At 38.9% G+C, this 14,740-nt stretch overlaps 1 protein-coding gene across 2 annotated transcripts in view; it reads right to left on the bottom strand.

The window, feature by feature from the left end:
- LOC141944837 (potassium voltage-gated channel subfamily KQT member 1-like) overlaps nt 1-3,508 on the bottom strand; it is a 507,306-nt gene extending 503,798 nt beyond the window's left edge. The window contains exons 1-2 of one of the 2 annotated variants that reach the window (XM_074872065.1): nt 3,437-3,508; nt 1,269-1,652 (exon numbers count right to left, since the gene is read on the bottom strand). In XM_074872065.1, coding sequence (XP_074728166.1) covers nt 1,269-1,651 — 383 coding nt within the window. In that variant the 5' untranslated portion in view covers nt 1,652; nt 3,437-3,508. Of the gene's footprint in view, nt 1-1,268; nt 1,835-3,436 lie in introns of both variants that reach the window. The other variant, XM_074872064.1, reaches the window with a different exon arrangement.
- Nucleotides 3,509-14,740: the final 11,232 nt, after the last annotated feature.

The following is a 14,740-nucleotide window of genomic DNA, read 5'->3' as shown; positions in this document are numbered from 1 at the left end:
TGCTAATTTTATAACAAAAGCAAGGACTTTTGGCTCAGTCTGCATTCACTATAGCCAGTAAAACTTCCACAGTTGGATCCTTTCTACAGCTAAGATGACAAATCATCATTCTGTTAAGCAGCATTCAAAATAGTAATTGAGGTTTTGCTAAACTTGACAGATATCATAAGCAGCTCAAAGAGAAGAGTAGCAGCTGTATTAATATATTAACCACTGTTTTAGAAGAGTAAATGGAAGCCTTAATTTCCTCCTTGCATGTATTACATGGATGGTATAATGAAAAACATTTTCCTAAAATTGTACTCAGGTGTTCATGATTTTAGATTAATTCAAATTAGTAATATTATGATTAAATGTTTGTCCAACAAATTAAATGTTTTGACACTTCAGCATGAGCAAACCAGATTTATAAAAACGTGACTTATCTGACCACAGCTGAACCTTCCACATCTCATGCTAAAAACTGCAGTGTCTGAAGTTAGAACAATGTAAAGCAGCTAAGGCAGCAATAAAAACTGCCATGAGCATATAGGACTTCCCCTCAGAAACATCAAATATACAGTGTACATCTTTGAAGACAAATATCATGTGAAGAATAAAAAGCCCTCCTCTGGAAATGTTAATGGATAGAGAGGCTGATCCTCTGGGAAACTGGCTTCAGGGGGGATTACTCATGCAATTCGAGCGTGTCCAGAGAAGGGCAACGAAGCTGGTGCAGGGTCTGGAGCACAGGTCTGATGGGGAGCGGCTGAGGGAACTGGGGGGGTTTAGTCTGGAGAAGAGGAGGCTGAGGCGAGATCTCATCACCCTCTACAGCTACCTGAAAGGAGGTTGCAGAGAGGGGGGATGAGTCTCTTTAACCAAGTAATAAGCAACAGGACAAGAGGTAATGGCCTCAAGTTGTGCCAGGGAAGGTTTAGACTGGATATTAGGAAGCATTTTTTTACAGAATGGGTTGTTAGGCATTGGAATGGGCTGCCCAGGGAGGTGGTGGAGTCCCCATCCCTGAAGGGGTTTAAGAGTAGGGTCGACTTAGTGCTGAGGGATCTGGTGTAGTTGGGAACTGTCAATGTTAGGTTAATGGTTGGACTGGATGATCTTCAAGGTCTTTTCCAACCTAGACAATTCTGTGATTCTGTGAAAACTTAAATACAGTGTCAACAGGTTTTCAGACCGGGAGCTCAAGTACTATGATTTCTGGCTGCTTAAGTGGACAGTTTCAGATTTTTATTACACCAAAGATATTATTTGAAAATGTAGGTACTTACACAGTAAAATGATAGATAAAACACTTCCATCCACTGGGCCTCTCCAGGAAGTTGTAGACGTCTCCTTGTGTACTAGTTTTAGTCAAATAACGGCTATGGAAACACTTTGTTGTACAGGCCCTGTGGGCTTCACTTTCTGTCAAGGCTGCAGCCTTTGTGCCTTTCTCGGGGTTGTGGGGAATCCCAGATCCATTATTCACCGAGGCATCAGGATCCAGCGCCACAGAAGAATACTGCATATTGCTTAAGTTCCCCCTGACTTCCAGCAATGCTGCAGATTTCCTGTTTCCATTCAGACTGCTCAGCTGGGAATTGGAGCCTTGAACCTGTCCACAGAGGTTATACATCGGGTGCCCAACAGTTTCTCCTCTATCACAGGACATTCTGTAACAACACACAGGTATTAGTAACCCTGATCAATATTTAAAATCATAAAGAAGGTATTGTATGTCCTCCCTGTCCAGGGTGTTCTCCAGCAGCTAAGATGACTTTCTGCTGTTATCACGGAGCTTCTCTGTGGCACAAGTGTGAGCTATCAGCCTGTCACCTGCTGTAATTCACAGTCTCTGAAATTAAATCAGAAAAGCACGTTAGACAACAACACGTGCTAGACATCAGAAGTAACAGAAGGCTGGGGAAGGAAAAAGGTTAAAACTCCTGGAGAAAGAAAGAAAATTAAGATACAAAGTTACATTTGTGAAGAAGGAAGTTGAAAACTATTTAAATAGAGTGCAACACTAGGACAGCAGCAGCGTTGTCTGGAGAGCTGATCCGATGATATTATTTTAAGCTGAGCAGTTCCTGAAGTGTCCTGATTAGACGTGGAAGTGTGAAAATTTCCTGGAATTTATAAACTTACTGTTGCCTGAAACACACTAGATTGGGATTTTGAACTTCAACACCTACACCTCAAGAGATATTAGCTAGTGTCAATGTCACAGAAAGATTTTAAGACTTGAATAAATTATTTCAGTCACCTCATGGGATCTGATGTTGCAGTCCAGGGTACGCAGGAACAATTTTTCTCAAATGTAAAAAGGAGGATGCCATTAACAATAACTGTCACTGGGAGGTTAATATTGTTACAAGGGAAAAGATCAAAGACCTCTGGCCCAATTCTTGATTTTCTTTAAGCCATTTAATGTTTGCTGCTAACTTTGCTACTCTCAAGCAAGTACCTAGAGAAAACAATAGAAAATAAGGCTCTTATTGATCAATATATATTTCATGGGACAGACTTAAAATTCTGCTAATACACAGATCCTTAGCAGCAATATTAATCATTTTGTGAGACTGAGAGCAGCTGTCTTTCTGAAGTGTTTTTTGCACTGCCTCATTTCTTACACACTACCATGAAAAGCTTCCTTATTTAAAATGCTTAGCTAAAATGAAAATATGAAAACATTACAAGTGTCATGAGAGATGACTAACTTCAAAGCACTGTTGACGTTAATATCAAAATCATGTCTGTAATGTCATATTGTAATGTACTGCTATCTGCAGTACAAATCCCACATGCCTGGGGGTTGCAGCTGACTGCTCCTCTGTCAGAAGAGACTCACACCCACATTTTGAGTTACTTTAGCCTCAGCAGAATAGAGTAATTTAGAGACAATTTCAGCCTTCTTTTTAAATGAGGCTTACTTTTTGTTGTTGCTTAAAGATCGGCATGTATAGTGGTCGAAATCCCATTGTAGTACATCTGAACAGATCCCTCCAAGTTATTCCACAAAATATTTACACGGAGTAGTGGACTTGTTATAACGTGCTCCTTTCTTAACGCTAGTCATGGTAAGGTGGACTGATGCATTTCTACATTAGCCCTATAGCAGACAGAGAAATACTTCCTTTCTCTCATCAGTTCTCTTAACAACAAAAAGCTGGAGGGACCAAACATTAAACTTAAAACACAAAGCCCTTCATCCAAGTCAATCTACAACAAGAACATAAGAAATTCCTATGCAAAGTCCACTCCCTCCATACCATTCAGCATTTTAGGGTGCTGAGGCTACGTAGACAAGTGCTTGCAGCAGAGGCTGGCTACCCAGCAGTTGCAAACAAAGCCACCTGAAACACATTTTCTAGCCTGTTTAATCCAAACAGGGCATCCCACACAGTCAGACATAAAGCACAGAAAAACATGAAACCAGCTGGCAAACAGTACCTACTTTCTCTTGTCACAAGTCCTTCTACTCCTCCTCTTCACTGTTCCCTTAGCTCCACACAGCAGCCTCCCTGGATAGGTGCAGGGAGAGAAATTGCTGCCTAGCTCTGCCCCCAGCTTATCAAGTCCCACCCTGAGTAATGCAGGGTCCCTCCCTTCTATCTGCCTTACATGGCTGCTCTTGGAAAAGGCAGAGAAAGAACTGGGGAACAGTTTTGACAGTTTCAGAGAGGAGTTACTTCTGCTTCTTCCTGTTGTCAAAACAAGCAATCACAAGCAACAGCTTAATTTTGCTGAGGATTGTCCTCCTTTCCCTCCCAGTCCTTTTCTTATCTGCACACACTTAATTGCAATGGGTTAAAAGTGGCATTTTCTTACTGCACATCTTTTAAAAAACTGAATTAGGTGTTGCTTGTAGTTGGAGGCTCTGCAGCAGGCTTTCATATTGGGTAAATCTAAACAGGCAGCATCAGTTGTTTGGTTTTCTCCATCAAAGTTTTGGCAAAACCAAAAGCAGCACTTCATTATGTTACATTGAGTAATGGAAAATCAGAGTTCTCTATTATTTGTTGCCTTTCTGAACTCATGGTTTTTTATTAATCTGGGAGGAAGAGAATCCCAAACATAACCATTTGAGCATCAAACTCCTCATTTTATTTATGAACTTTCTCATCAGGAAGGAGAAAATGAATACTACTGTTTCTCTGCTTTTCTCCTTTTTGTAACAGAAATCAGAATGTTGTCCGAAATGCCAGCACTCTGAACATGAGGTGCTTCCCATTCTTCCACAGTCACGTGGCCAGGAATGAAACAGAGGTAACCATTTCATCTTTTGTTCTGGCAGTGGGGAAATGTTGCCACTGTACATGGTCTTCAACTTTTATCGTAATTGTTCATGGGGCTAAGACCTCTCATTCCTTGGAAAGATTATCTCAGAAAGTGACTTTCTTAGTTTCCCAGTTATATTTCCATACCACTGAAAAAAAAAAAAATGTTCTTAGTTCCTTTCTTTTTCTGATGAATGATGAATTCTGATCAGTCTCAAGTTTTCACTTCTGTAAAAATCAACCCCTCCAGAACACCGTCCTTGGATGCTGTGTGACTCGGGTTACACTGTGCGCAGAATTGAATGCAGTATTCCAGATAGTGCTGCAGGTGAGCCTCTGAGAAGGACTAATACCTGACTAGGGCCACAGAAGTCCTTCTCCAGGTTTTTGCTCATGCTTTTAAATGCTTTCTGCATTAATTAATACATCTATACTCTCTGCTGTATTAACTTTTCCAGACGGTAATTTCCTAAATACAAAAATTGCTGTCTGTTCTCACCTCTGACCTCTCTTGAATATAATTGTTCAAGCTCTAAATAACTAGCTGAAGTATGTAGAAAAAAATGCATTCAAAAAACCCCAACCAAACAATAATTATCTTGGATATTTTAAGGTTTAAAATAAGTTTCCTTTGAGGGAAAAGTAGTACTCAGCTTCACTGCAAACACAAAACTCAACATAATAGCAGCAGGTCTGAACCCACTGCAGAAATAGAACCCAGAGCATCTGACTCCTATTTCTTGGTCAAGGAAAAGATGATTTAGTGTTAAGATCTTATTAGAGTGAACTGTGGAAGACAGGAACTCATTCTATCACACACCCCCAGATGTAGTATATCACATCTTTGGGTCAAACTTTCAAAAGCCAGTTAGTCACCTAACAAATTTATGACTTCCATGAAATGGAAATGCATGATTTCAGGAATGTCTAACTGCTGAAGTTTTCCCCAGTAAAATTATATATTCATATAACGTCCTGCAACTGCATATATATAAAAGTGTGGCTTTTATAGCTGGGTTCACTTCTCATCTCCCATTTAATCCTGATGTGCCTGATGCAGCCCACACGCTCATAGTGTATCTACCCCACAGTGACAACACGGTATTTAGCACTAAGCACAGTAAACATGATGACTTATAACCAAAAAGCCTGGGTGGGGAGGCACAGGGAAATGTCTGGTTTTGAGATGCAGATTTAAATCCCTTCTTGACAAGGAGACACTTCTCAGGAAACTATCCTAAACACAGGATGAAACCCATTTTCTATTGATTATCACCATCAGTGTCTCCTCTGGAGGTTGTATTTTAGAAAAAACGTATTAATCAGTCATGCAAGAAACATAAAGGAATAATATGGAACCCAAATGATAGAAAAGATTTTGAACAGTAAATAATAGAGAGTTGTGAAATATTCCCATGCTCCTCTGTTCATTTCAAATTCCATTCTCAGGACCTAAGCTTTCTGCATACAATGCTCTTGAACATCCGTTTTGGGTTTGTGAATTCCACTTCCAGAACCAGATACCTAGAAGATAAGAGACTGCTGAATGCCATGGACCATTCTGGTTTAACTATAGAATTTTTTCTTAGCAATGATCATGTTAAGGCACAAATTCAGCATGTTGTGTGCCTTGAACTGGTTGCGTCCAGGCTGCCTGTAAGGGGCAAAATGCCAACCCTTGTTTTCTGCTGGGGCTTCCCCGCCTGGTGAACCAATGGTCTTACAAGGGACTGTAAACCAAAGCCTACTGTGAGTAATTATGGATCTTGGCATGGGGTATAGGCTTGAGCTCCAAGTTCACATAACAGCACTCCCTGTACTGTTCATTTTTGAACTGCAGATTGAAAATGGGGTAATACCTGTCTTGCAAATCTGTCAGGTAGTTCAGTTGTCTGTAGAGCACTTTGCAATCCAAGTAATGTGCACCATGAACACCATTATTCTTCTTCATAAGGACATGCTGAAGATCAATTAAGATTATCATGACTTGTGTACTATGATATTGGAAGGATGGTTCATAAAAAAACAGCAGATTGTGACACTGGGCTTCCATTCACTGCCAACGGTTTGTCAAGTACAAAATATTGTAGTATTTTACTACATGGGGGAAGATCTGAAATGCCAAATGGCCTTTTATGCATGTTGGCACAGCTTCATTATTTTAGTGTTAATATAGATAGACTGCAAGGCTGGCTGCTTGACCCAGAGTAGTATCTAACAATTCTATAAATCTCTCATTTCCATGATGGAATTGCTGTAAGAAATTAAGGTGATTCCTTCACTTACACAGTTGTTTTTTTTTTTCTCTGTTCAAACTGAAAATAAAATGTTTTACATGAAAAAAGAAACAGAAACTGTGAGTTCTTCAAGAAATACCTGAAATTAGCAACAGCTGTGACATGAAGAAAATGTCAGTCTCTTACTATGATATATATGTATAGACCTTATATAGATCCTAGTATAAGATCTAAACTAGATCTTATACTTTAAAATATGGTTGTTATGCTGACTCTAATTAAAAAATTCTATCTGCCTGGTGGAAATAATAATTAATTAATTATTTCACACAGTTATTATAGGGGGAACCAGTAGCAACTTCCAGATCAGTTTGTCTGTCTGTTCCTACCATACCCATCCTTTCCATTTTTTGAAATTTCATCAACATTGCAAGCATATGGACTGAAATTCTCTTTTGGAAGTCTCTAATTCTGGTTTTGAGTGGTTGGTTAAAAAGCTATTCGGCAACCTTTGACCATAAAGACAGAGAAAAATACCCAGCTCTTTTAAGATAAAAATCACTGCCAACAGACATATAGCAAACCCAAACTGAAACCAACTACATGGTTTTCCTCCTTTTGCTTATTCTGTTTCATTCATTTATTGCTTTTACCCCAACCATCCATTCTATCCAGGCAAATTCTGCCATTTTGTGCAACGAAGAGGGAAGAAGTGCTGGTTGCAGTGGCAGGTACAATAATGCTACTAAATGTTCCATACCAAAGCACTGGGCAACATGGTGAAGATGCAACCCCAATGGAAGGGTGAGAAGGACGGCAGTGTAAAATTACCGTTGAGAAAACGAGCGCCTTCATTTGAAGGATGCAGTTTTTGGTCTGGAAATAAAAAGAGCGCTGTATAACTGTATACACCCAATGGTACTGCCCACAATCACAGCTCCCGCGTCTGTCCTCAGCCTGTAGGAATGACAAGAGGGGGAAAGCACAAGAGGTTGTCGAAGGCGCATCTGGGTGACTCCCTCGTGTAGGCGCTCACAACATTCAGCACCCTGGAGAGTGCCAAGAGGTTCTGGCCCCGCGAGCCCCACCTCCCCTCCCCTCCCCTGCCCGCTCCCCAAAATTACAGGTAACCCCCAGCAGTTAACTAGGAGTCAACCTTAATCGTGTTAACCTCCCGCAAAAATGTACTAAGCATTTGACGTGCAGAAGAGCTCCCAGATCACGCCCCCCACAACCCAGCAAGGTGCATGTGTAAGGTTTTCTTCAGTCAGTCTTGGTAAGATTACAGGAATTCCCATTTTTAAAATGCTTCTTCAGATTAGGTTGCTTGGGAAACTAACACTTGGGAGCTCCAACCCTTATTGCTGTTTGCTCTCAAATCAGTGATTTACATCATCAAAGAGCTATGGGCTAGTGTGTCCTTATAGAAGGTGAGTGTACCCGCAGGATGTTGAATGTCACTGTGGGAAGCATCTCTGATGCAAAGAAATGTGTGTGAATGAGGTATAAAGACAGCATGGCACAGCACAGGTCGCAGCAGTGTGAATAAAGAACAGTGCTCCCAAATGGTGACCCGGTAAAATACTTAAATGTTCTCTGTGATTTGTTAATTCAAATTATACCACCATTTATAAAGACCAAAAACTGAAATGGAAAATCTGAACGCTTGTTCTTTAAATTGGTGTTATCTGATGCTCACTCAGGGCTATGTGTGAAATCATCACCTTGTTAGGTCAGGCAGAAGACGGACGTGAGCCATTCAGATCAGGTGAGACCCCCCATCTCTTCAGGCCCTATCAGTTTGCCACCAGCCCCCCACAATCTGCCACAACAGGCCTGTTCCACTTAGCTTTCAACCAAGTTTAGCAACAATAAATCTGTTCCAAGGCCAGCTGGGGCACCTATGCTAGCAGTGCATGAAGAAGAACAGTGTCCCAGAACAACAGATACAAACGGTTAAGCTTTTCACTCACCGAGATGAAACCCGGGAACAAAATGTCACCCGTCTTCCTTTGGACTAGTATTATGAACAGCTTGTCTTTGAAGGGAACATTTCCAAAGCAGACTTAAAAACTTTAGAGCTCAGTGGTTATAAACAGCAGATAAATCCTTACATGACGAACATATGAGAAGAGTGAATGCCTCCTAGTTTATATATTTTACCTCTTTATCTTGCCAAATTTGTAATTGCTGTATGGTTCAGGATGAGGAGAGACAAGCGAGGGAATTATTTTTATTCATTGTTAACTCTTTGCTTTTGTGCAATTTCTCTTGTATGTCACCAGTAAAACTTCTAAGTCAACACTGTCCTTATTTCACAAAAGACCTTAGTTATTAATTACCTTAAAGACCTTAGATATTAATTACCCTTAGACCAGCATACTATTTCTAGGCAAGATCTGATATTCCTTACACTTGAAAGACGGAACATGGTGGTGGGAATGAATCCAACCATCCATTTGTTCTCACACAAAACATCAGAATTTTCAGAATCTTTGTTTCTGAATTTTTCTCTCGTTTTCATGAGTCCTGATGGGTCACCAGTAGTCCAACACTCATCTCTTAACAAATGCACACATTTTCATTTTTTTCTACTCCACTTTCAGCAAGGATGTCTTGTGTTCGGCTGGTATTTTTTTTCTTTTTTTTTGGTGTGAAAAACCTCTGATCAGCAAATTACTTGTGTGGGTTAACTATCATTCCAGAATCCTGCAGGATAAATTTCACTTTTCCATGAGGAATATATATTCGGCAACTCAGTCTCTTATCTTGGTATCCTGTTGCTACTTGTCTCCCACTACAAGGAGAGGGGAGATAAAAGCTGGAGAATCAAGGGGAAGAGTTGACAAAGGAGTATGTTTTCCTCTGTGGGAAAGAATTGTGAAAAGGATTCAGTTCCATGACTTTTCCACCATAGTTCAGCTAAGTTTCAAGTGCATTAATTTCTATCAGACAGATGCTGTGCCGATGCCATTGTGGGCTGTATGTGCTATGGAAGCATATGTCACTCTCATCTGCCCAGAGCAGTGATCGCTTTGGTTAATGGTTGTGTGGTAAAGACGATGTTGGGCCCAGCAAAATGAGATCTGATATTCAAGATTTTGAGAGATCCAGAAAGGAGATAACTCTGGGATGTCATGACTTCGGGCACCATTGTTCTTGACCTCATTAAGCACAGCAATAACCATGCACTGAGATGAAACAAATGTGACAAAGTACGCGACCTTGCTAATGATACTGTCACTTCAGTAGGCTTTTGGAAAGAAGGGAATTGTTAAATTGAAATATTAAGAATAAAGAGAAGTTTATATTATGAAAGTGCATTTTCTAACTTGGCATTATATGCCGATTAAGAAAATGTTGTTTATTAAAAGACAGCATCATAGGGTCCTGATCCTGCTTGTCATTTTAGGCGCTATTGTAAATCAAGCAATAATTATAATGCATTCCATGACAGTTATATTTTGCAATGCTGAAGCCAAATTCTGCTGATCTCATGTTATTTTACCTGGACAATAGAGAACAGCTTGGTGTGCAGTTTAAGGTGTGCTTGGTCTTTAAGTTTAGTGCTCTTTACTAGGTCAGCAGAATTCTTAAACTGATTATAATCATAGTATATCTTAATGGAAATCCATATTACTTTTAATACCTGCATAAATAAGAATAAAAACAGTAAATAAATTGTATGAACTAAAATAAACTGCTACCACATAGGGCAAAGTATCTGTTGATATGCTTATGTTGCATAAAAGGAAGACAAAACTACTGCTTGAAATATCGTACCTATTCTAACTGATGAAGAGGTATCAGATAGCAGTCATGGAGAGCCTTCAAATAATAAGAGACAATATAAATTCTTGTACAGTGAACCTCAACTGTTACTTGATTCCTATCTTCAATTATATTAAGTGTCCTAGCATTGTATTATTGGGTTTGTTTAAATCATTAGTGATGCACTGGAGGAGAAGGATACTGTTATTGGTACTGAGGTTGTAACAGAATACCATTAAAAGTGGATGCTTATTACAAATATATTCGAAAAGATTGATCAAAATATAACTATTGCTTCAGGAGAGACTTTTTACATAGGAGCTGCATGTTATAACTGAAAAAAGAATCTGGAAAGATGACAATGATCCTTTAAGGATAAGTGCAGTTACACATTTTTACATTTACATGTATGAGTTTAAAAAGTCAGTTAAGACATTCTGCTAATTTTAGTTAAGGATTTCCACAAAGTTTTTCTCTGTAGGATGTAGGGTCTTTTGTACAACTTTTAACTGATTATCAAGCTGATATAAAAAAGAAGTAAACTAAACTTGAAAATTTTAATGTAACATCTCCCTGTTACCTTCTCTTTCTGTACTAACCTGGAGGCTGAGGCAGTAAATCTTCTGAAATGAAACACCTCATTCCCAAAAGGGAGAATATCCTCAGCAAGAAATCTCCTATTTCTTACTTCCATCTTCTGTAACTTTTTAAAGACAACTGTCTGTTACTTTCTCTGGTAGTTCTAATATCTTGACTGCTTCTAGAGCATGTAACATTCTTCTAGAGTATGTGACATGCAGTGCACATGTGCAACATGACCAGAAAGTCAGGCTTCAGCATTCATAATCTATTCTGCATAGATCTGAAGAGCACAATTGCAGAGAAGTTTGCCAAGTGTCTTCCCACTGTGTTTCAAGCAACCAAATCCAACCCAGGTTGACTTAGCTTTAGTAGAGGCAGAGGGTATTACACAGCAACGTGGTAATTACTGTGACACTGCTCTGTGCACTCAGAATGTTAATCAGGGGTGGGATTCGATCACAGCAGCAAATTCCCTCTTTCACCAGTAAATTTTTGCTTATTGAATGGTCAATGTGAAATTGAATCTGACTGGAAAAATTAAAGAGGAACCATAATCTCTTATTGAGAGAGATGACAGAGCCCTTGGAAATGCTGGCTTTTTCACTAAGAAGATGGGAAATCACAAAAATGGAAAAAGGAAAATAGTAGTAACATAATCTATGATTTGACTATACACAGCAAACACACACTTATCTAACATCTCCGGTATCTTTCTGCTTATGAGTTTCTAAATAACGTCCGTTCTTCTTTCCCATATACATTGTTTAATGCAAAATCATAGTTTCAAATAAGAATAAAGTGGCTTCAGTTGTACTGTAACTGGAAATGCTTTTGTAAATGTGTGTGCATCTCAAAATAAAGGAAGAACACTTGTTCTAAAGAACAAGTATAAAGAAGTATACTAAAGAAGTATACAAAGACTATATCCTGGGGTAAATTGTAAGGCCAGTCTACAGGTCTGTTGATTTCAAGTTAGTGTACTTGTAAGTGGATCGCTACATCAGTACCTGTTTAATCTTAATTAATTTCTCTGTGATAGAATTAAGCTATTGCTCATGAAAAGCCACTCAGATGAAGTGTTTAATTATAAAAATACAGATTACAGTATTTTTATTTTTTTTTTAGATTTCTGGAAAAGCTTGCTAGGATGAAAAAAGAATCAATAAAAAAAATGACCACAGACATGTACTAATTGAACAGCACATCTGCCAAAAATAGAGTTATAAGTAGCAGCTATAATAAATAGCAACAAAAAACTTCATCTGTGTAGCAATTTTTAGTAACTAGTGATGGTGCATGAAAAACTGAAAAATACTGTATTTGTAATGCATTCGGGGTTCTGCCTCATGGTCACTTGTAGAGAAACTGGATCTTTATTATCTGCATCTATTTCTCCTTTTTTTCTTTCACTCTTCAATTTTAAAAATAATAATTCTGTCTCAAGTATTACAGGGCTAATAGTGATGAGAAAAAAATGGGACTTATGTCATCACAGAGAAATAACCATAAACAGCAGAGGAAATACTGAAGAACTCAAATATCTTGTCATGCAAACACCACATAATTCAAGTCCAGGAAAGAACAAGAAATTTGTTACTGTAAACAGTTTCTTTTGCACCTACTAATAACAATGTTGGCAGGTTTTCCTCTGCTTTTCTTTTACAGGAAGTCAGCTCTGACTGTGTGGACTGGATTTTTTTAGGTCTACATCTGCTGGAGAAGCCAGACAAGATGGAATGGAGAGAGTCCTGACAGAAGACTTTTAGCAGACTTTGGTGGCTGCAGAGATCCTTCTCATTCTAGTGCATTTCCTAGCCTATTCGTATAATTCTCTATTACTGTAGCATCAGCAGTTTACAAACAAGTGATAAAAGACACTGATGAATCGGCTGAATTATGAGGAGTACAGCAAAGACACTCTGGATCTGAGGCACTTCAGTCCAGTTTTGTCCATCTTTTGGAAAACTGGGACTGTGTTTAGCTGGGCTGAGTCAAATAAATTAAACAAAGAAATCTGTGATAAGACACAATTTGATCTGTTTAAAAGTAGCTGTAGAAAAGAGGCTGCCTCGACATAAAGATTCTGGAGGAAGTTGCGATTCTTGAGAGCTGTTTATTCTAGCAACTAGAACATCCCATAAATGTTTCTTTAAAAAAACCCTTCTGAAGTAGATGTTCACTTTCTTGAGTAAAATCTAACACGAGCAGCAGTGTGTTGAACGTGGACCATTCTACTGACAGCTACTGTTTAAACAGTAATTGTGACTAACTGGATTATTTTTAGGGAAAGCATTTAAAATCTGAAGAGTATTTTAAAATAAATTAGTAACTTTTGATACTGCAACCCAACACGTGCAAGTGACCCATGCTGAAGTCATGAAACAGGAACTCGAAGCTAACACATAACACCTGCAGCTGGATCTTGTTCTGTTACTGGCACTGCATGCTTTCAACAACAAAAGATCTCTTCTTGTGTTACCCTAATGTGGAAAATAAGATAAATTTCAGAGTGCCTTCTAAGTAAGAACGTTGTAATGAGAATATACAGTGGGACTTCAGAAGGTCAGTAAGGCTGCCTAAGTCAACACTTAGTATTTGTAAAATTCACTAACTATATTAAGCATTAACGTAAACCAAAGATTTCTCAAACTTTACATATTAACACCATTCTCCATTTTGTCTTCATGTGCATAAACGGACTGGCAAGGTTTCTGTCATGAGGATATAGATAGGAGCACAGGTGTGCAGAGTATTTCTCTTGACCTTGACGGTGACACATCATTGTGAAGGCAGTAGGGCGTGCCTGATAAATATTCTGAAAATGAAGATGCAATAACTTTTTTTTTAATAGGAAAAGCAGTTATAAGGGATATTTCTGAACATATTATATGATAATCAGTGCAATTTTATATATCCCGTGTGTATAGCATGAAGAATATATACTCTCTGCCTACAGAGGTGTGTCCAGGCAGCTACTAGCAACATTCAATTTTGTAATTCAGGATAGATTCAACCTCTTTGGGCACCGAAGCCCAAATCCTCACTTAGATGCCTCGCTCTCCTTGATGTCTGGACATTTTGTCTACAGAATTAACTTTTTGAGAATTTAAAGATTTAAGGAATTCAATTAATTGATCTTAGTTTGGAGCAATTAACATTGCTATTAAGAATTCCATCACATTGTTCTGGCCTTTTTCCACCTGCTGTTAACAACGGATGGGCATTCCATAATTGAAAAATTGTGAAAGTAACAAAAATCTTGTGGAAATCTGTAATTGAAAGGTTTATATTGTAATTAGCACTAGTAATTAAGCACTATCCATCACCCATAAGAATGCATTCTGAACAACAATTGTGCTGAAGTGGGTGAAGTCACTGTGCAATGCCGTTATTACTAATGAAAGGGTAAAATATATTAGGAGAATGTTGTAATTTTAACAGATTAAAGCCAGAAATTTGGGTTGACATAGTGCTTAGGGATATGGTGGAGTTGAGAACGGTCAGTGTGAGGTTCATGGTTGGACTGGATGATCTTCAAGGTCTTTTCCAACCCTGATGATTCTGTGATTCTTGCATGTGGTCAGAGATACATTGCTACAAAAAACCCTGACACTTGTACCTCACAGGTTCTGAGAAGCTGAAAAAACCTGAGATTTAAGAAAAGCAGCACTATCTAGCCCAGACTTACACACGGCAGCACGATCACTGTTTCCATATGACAGGGCTGAACCCATTTGCGTTTTCCTGAAGAAATCCACGGTGCTTCGCTTACAGGGGTCGCTGAAAGAGCCTGTTCCTGTGTTGGGGATACGAAGGGGGAGTGACAACGTATATTTTTACTTGTGAGAGGAAGAAACTGACTTGGGGGAAAAGCCACCTGCAGACATCCCA

The sequence above is a fragment of the Strix uralensis genome, chromosome 5 (assembly GCF_047716275.1).
Source record: "Strix uralensis isolate ZFMK-TIS-50842 chromosome 5, bStrUra1, whole genome shotgun sequence".
NCBI classification, from domain to species: Eukaryota; Metazoa; Chordata; class Aves; order Strigiformes; family Strigidae; genus Strix; species Strix uralensis.
This window is presented reverse-complemented; position numbering and strand designations above follow the sequence as displayed.